The sequence below is a fragment of the Pinus tabuliformis genome, chromosome X, assembly GCF_031772625.1.
Source record: "Pinus tabuliformis cultivar Carrire ecotype Pingquan chromosome X, CPIR1, whole genome shotgun sequence".
Classification (NCBI taxonomy): Eukaryota; Viridiplantae; Streptophyta; class Pinopsida; order Pinales; family Pinaceae; genus Pinus; species Pinus tabuliformis.
This window is the reverse complement of record NC_142308.1, coordinates 335,231,158-335,237,028: the sequence shown is the minus strand read 5'-3', so window position 1 is coordinate 335,237,028 and position 5,871 is coordinate 335,231,158. Positions and strand designations below refer to the sequence as shown.

The following is a 5,871-nucleotide window of genomic DNA, read 5'->3' as shown; positions in this document are numbered from 1 at the left end:
TATGGATTCACCAACACCAGCCTCAAAAACCCCTCGACACTTTGATTGTGTAGAGTTCACTCGTCAAAATTATGATTTCATTAAATCCTTGTAAAATTTTAGACAAATTTACTTGGAAAAAAAAACAACAAAACAAAAAACAAAAAACTTTTCAAAAATAACATTTAAAAACAATTAAATATCCTATCTTGTAATTGCCAAAAAAAATAAAATAATATTAAATATTTAATTAAAGGTAAAAAAGAAACCTTTAAATAACCAAAAAAAAATCAATTATTCCTCTCATCATTAAGGCATCTTTGGCTATAATTCAATTTCTTTCACTTTTATGTGCACGTCCATCCATTTAGGGGCTTTTGATTCCACTAAAGCGTGTTTCCCTTCTTTGATTTCATTATAGGCAAGTGGAGAGTTATGTTTTTTTTGTATCGTCATGATAATATCTGTGGATATTTTGAAAATAGTTTTAAATTGTTCATTTATTTTAGTTAAGAGTTTTCAAATGTAATTTGTTTGAAAAATTTTTAGTTTATTTTTTAGTTTAATTTGTTTAAAATTTAGGAGGGATTTATTGAAATATTAAATTTGATAAGTTTATAATTTAAGTGTCTTGAAAATTTATTAGACTAAAAGTTTTCGAAGATACTAAATTTATATATATAATTAAAAAACCAGTTTAAATAATACAAATCAAAATTTAATCCACAAATGTTTTAGCTAAATTCTAATAAAAAACTTTAAAAAAATCGAACTAAAAAACTATTTTCTTTACCCTTCGGTTAAATTTTTTCATTTTCTACCTCTGACCGGATCCTGGCATGATACATAAATCGACCCGTCGTCGATGATTTTGACTTTACTCTTTACTTTTTTTTCTTGTTTCTTGTGGACTTGTTTTTTTCAATTATTTCTTGTGGGCTTGCTTTTTCCATGAATTCTGATCCGAAGAAACCCAAAAAGTGGCTTCTTTGTCTACGCCTCCTTTGTAGACTGCGGCCGGTTGTTATAAAGTCGTGTGTAAAACGAGTGGTGATATGAAAGGTTTTCGTGAAGATTCGATCAGGTAATTGCGTTTATTAATTCGTGATTGAAGTTAGAGATGGGATTGACTTGAACATTCTGGCTTTTATTGTCCATAACAAAAGCTACAGAATGTGTGAAAAGAAAAATAGTTCATATCTGTGTGGCATGCTCTAACTCTGAAACATTTAGCTTTGCGGAGGTCATTCGGCTCTTCAAACTTTCAAAGGGGGAAGATGGGCAAAATACCATCATCTGAATATCGATTGAGATCGTTTAAATATCAATGGAGAGCATCAAAATCCCGATCGAGAACTCCCCTTGGAGCCGTGACTGGTCAATTGCGAGAATTACATGACAATAGAGAAACGGCCCTCGGAGCCGTGACTGATCAACCGGGAGAAATATCTGGCGGTACAGAAATAACAAAATGGATAAGGAACAGAGCACTGGCTCTTCATATTCCACAAGAATCCTATGCTGATCCCAAATTGCAGTCCGTTGTATCCATATATACAGTTCCTAACTTCCTCAAAGAGTTGAATATCAAAGCATATGTCCCTCAAGGTGTTTCGCTGGGTCCCTATCATTCCAACAGAGCAAATCTTTCTGGAATGGACCATCACAAAAACAGAGCCCTGCGTAGAATGATGACGAGGTTCAATAATATGAGGGGCGCCACTGATCCAGATAATTTGGACTTCTCCTTTCGTGCAATCGAGAAGATCTTCCAGGACGTGGGAAATATCAAGAACAGCTACGAAGAAAAAATTGAGTGCAAGCCAGAGTGCCTGGCTGTGATGCTTACTTTGGACGGTTGCTTCCTTCTGGAAATATTGAGGACTCTGGGTGGAGACGAGTTAATCTGGGAAGGTAGCGATAAGTATGAACCTATTTTCGATAGAAATAGGATTGATTTTACCGGATTCGATATACTGAATGACATTTTGATGCTGGAAAATCAAGTCCCCTTCACAGTTCTCCGAAATCTACTCGAATTGGAGTTCAGTTCGGTCAATAACGTGGAGAAATTTCTTTTGGATGTGGTGGTAAGAGTTCCAGGGACGAGGTTCGCTCATCATTTTCTGGGATTGTTGCACAGCCTCATTGTGTCTCCACCTTCCGATGATGATAATGAGCGTGCAATTCCGATCGACAGCAACGGCAAGAAACAATCAGGGAAGGACGACAGATGCATCCCTTGTGCAGTAGAATTAAGTAATGTTGGTATCAAATTTCAGCGATGCAATGGAGGCATCAAGCAAATTTATTTTGATCAGAAGAAAGCCACGATGTATCTTCCTCCGATCAATGTCACGGACCACACAGAGGTACTGTTCCGTAACTTAATTGCTCTGGAGCTATGTCAGGCCTCTGGAATCAATTACGTTACCTGCTACTCCAGTCTGATGAACAACTTGATCCACACGGAAAAAGACGTGGCTCTGCTCAGAAATAGCGGAATCCTTAAAAACTACCTTGGGAGTGACGCAGAGGTCGCAAGGCTCTTCAATTGTCTGTGCAGGGGAATCACTCTGTGCCCCAAAGGTGTCTTGGAGAAACTGCAAGATGATGTGATGGATCATTACAGCAATAAGTTGCAGGTGTTGATTGCCCAGTTTGTGGAGGAGCATTTATCACCGACCTGGAAAGTTGTAGGTATGTTAGCGATGGCAATTCTTGTACTGTTTCTCACGTTGTTGCAAACCATCTTCTCCATACTACAAGTATACAGGTAGTCTCCAAGTATCTAAGAGTCTGGGATAGGCAGATTTCTGGTCATTTATAAGCGTATAGGATAGGATAGACATATTAACCAATGTTTTATACCTTGATGTAGCCTTCATTTTTATCCTTTTGTGGACTTGTTGGCTATTATTCACGCTATTTAGCTTGACATTATGTTCCTTTTGTGGACTACTTGGTTATTATTCACGCTATTTAGCTTGACATTCTGTTGGGCACTATTCAAAGCTATCTAAATGGCTCTCCTGTTGGAGCATCTCAAAATTAAGGAAATGAATTCTATGAATTGTTTATTGGTGGGAGTTCGTTTCATCTTATATGTAATTTCTGTGGTGATCTTTGAGTAAGGAGAGAAACAGTCAGAGAACTTGGGCAATAACTTGTTTGAATTATTAATAGTTTTCAATCTGCAGGGTGGAAACGTTGTTATTTTAAGTTGTAATATTGTTGGATTATGGTGTTGAATTCAATTGTAGATGTCTCAATATTACTTGTCAATCGGTACGGTGGAAGCGTTGTCATTTTGAGTTGTAATATGGTTGGATTATTGTGTTAAAGTTAATGGGATGTTTTTAAAATTCAATTCATAGAATTGAGATTAAATTATAGAATTGAGATTAAATTATTAATCGAGTTAGTTTTTAGAATATTTTTAAAAGGCTTAGTTTAATTTATAAATGAAATGGTTTTTTTCATAACCATTTTTCTGGCTAATTTTAATTTTAATCAAAATTTGAGAGAGATTTTAAAAACTTGAGTTTAAATTGTTTAATCTGTATAATTTGAGTGCACCCGGAGTTTAAAGGGTACTGAATCTATTTATGCATCCAAAAATGTGTTTTAAACAACAAAAAATATCGAATTCTAATGAAAAAGGTTTTTTGTCTATAAATTAGACTACACATTTCCAAAATCTATTCTAATGTTGTTCATTTTAGCTATAGGCACAAAAGTTTCTTCCTAGTCTATCCCTTCTTTATGTGAATAACTCTTTGCTACCAATCTAGCTTTATATTTATCAATAGTTCCATCAAGGTTAAATTTAGTTTTGAACAAACATTTTGATCCTATGGGAGCTTTATCCTTAGGTAACTCTATCAATTCCTATGTATCATTTTTTATAATAGAATCATATTTTTCCTTCATTGCATTTCTCTTTTTTGCATGTTCAATAGCTTCTTTAAAGTTCAAAGGTTCTAGAACACTGATCATCACTTTAGTCATCAAGGCATAGTCTCTATACCTTACTAGTGGTTGAACTTGGCGTGATGACATTCTTGGTTGTTCATTACTTTCATCCCTCCTCCTACTTTATGGCGACTTATTTCCTCCTATGGGTGTGCTTTCACTGCTTGAGGTGTGTATATTGTTAGAGGCAAAATTGTGCAGCAATTAAAAGAACAAATACACAGCAAATAAAAATCATGCACAGGAGACAACAGATTAACGTGATTTACCCAACCAAACTGGGTTACATCCACCAAACATAGGCATTGACAATTCTTTATTATCAAACAAGAGATTACAAAATAATATTTTCCTTAGAAACTCTCACACAAAAACAATCCGTATGGATACCTGTTTTATAGCTAGGAGAATCTAACTGCCTCATAAATCCTCTCACATCAAATATAGGATGCATTAACTCTCTCCCAACAACCTGGAGCTAATCTAGCAACAAATTCCTATTGTTGTCACACATTAGAGATTTTTGCCTATTTTTTGAAATAGAAAATCTCAACAATCTCCACCTTGACAACAATTAGCCTGATACACTGTTTGTTTATAATTTTATCTTTTCTGCAAGCCAAGAGAAGCCAAACACCAACGTAGCTTCTCTAACAAAACTGGTTTCGTGAACATGTCTGCACAATTCTCCTTTGTATGCACCTTTTCAAGAGAGACTCTCCTTTCAGTGAAACCTGTCTTACAAAATGGTACTTGATCGGTATATGCTTTGATTTACTATGATAGGCCAAATTCTTAGCCAAATGTATTGCACTTTGACTGTCACAAAATAACTTGATGTTGTCCTGCAGCCTACCAAACTCACCAAACAAACCTTTCAACCAAATCGCTTCTTTGCAAGCATGAGAAGCAGCAATGTATTCTGCTTCAGTAGTGGATAAAGCAACAATATTCTGCAACTTTGACATCCAACTAATTGCTCCACCTGCAAGAGTAAAGACATACCCTGATGTTGACCTTCTCTTATCCAAATCACCTGCAAAATCGGAATCAACATACCCGCAAACAAATTCACTACTTTTATTGTAAGTGATACAATAACTACTTGTGCCTCTCAAATACCGAAGCACCCATTTCACTGATGACCAGTGTTCTTTACCCGGATTTGCCATATACCTGCTGACAACCCCAACTGCATGTGAAATATCTGGTCACGTACACACCATCGCATACATTAAACACCCTACTACATTATCATATGGAATTCGAGACATAAATTCCTTTTCTTCATCTGAATTAGGACATAAACTCGAAGAAAGCTTGAAATGGGAAGCGAAAGGGACTGACACAGGCTTCACATTATTCATACCAAACCTCAAAAGTATTTTCTCAATATACTTTTGTTGTGATAGCCATAGCTTACCATTGCTCCTGTCTCTGAAAATCTCCATGCCCAAAATCTGTCTTGTTGCTCCTAGATCTTTCATATCAAATGTCCTTGCCATCTGAGCCTTCAACCTGTTGATTTCTTCTATGCTTTTGCTTGCTAAAAGCATATCATCAACATACAATACTAAGATAATGAATATGCCATTTTTAAATTGCTTAAAATAAACACAATGATCATATTCACTTCTAACATATTTCTGACTCAACATGAAAGAATCAAACTTCTTATACCACTGTCGAGGCGACTGCTTCAGGCCATATAATGACTTCTTGAGCATGCAGACAAATTTCTCATTGCAATGCTGAACAAACCCTTTCGGTTGTTCCATATAAATTTCCTCATCTAAATCTCCATGTAGAAATGCAGTCTTAACATCTAATTGCTGCAACTCTAAATCAAGCAAAGCCACTAATGCTAACACAATTCTAATTGAAACAATTTTAACCACTGGTGAAAAAATCTCATGA

General features: G+C 35.6%; 1 protein-coding gene across 1 annotated transcript; it reads left to right on the top strand.

The window, feature by feature from the left end:
- The first annotated feature begins 1,010 nt into the window (after positions 1-1,010).
- On the top strand, positions 1,011-3,030 carry LOC149139827 (putative UPF0481 protein At3g02645). Its single transcript, XM_089449254.1, has one exon. The coding sequence runs from the start codon at positions 1,257-1,259 to the stop codon at positions 2,757-2,759; it is 1,503 nt and encodes a 500-aa protein (XP_089305380.1). The 5' UTR covers positions 1,011-1,256; the 3' UTR covers positions 2,760-3,030.
- Positions 3,031-5,871: the final 2,841 nt, after the last annotated feature.

Excerpts from the sequence above, each read along its gene's own strand:
- LOC149139827 (XM_089449254.1), top strand. The coding sequence starts at position 1,257 with ATGGGCAAAATACCATCATCTGAATATCGATTGAGATCGTTTAAATAT.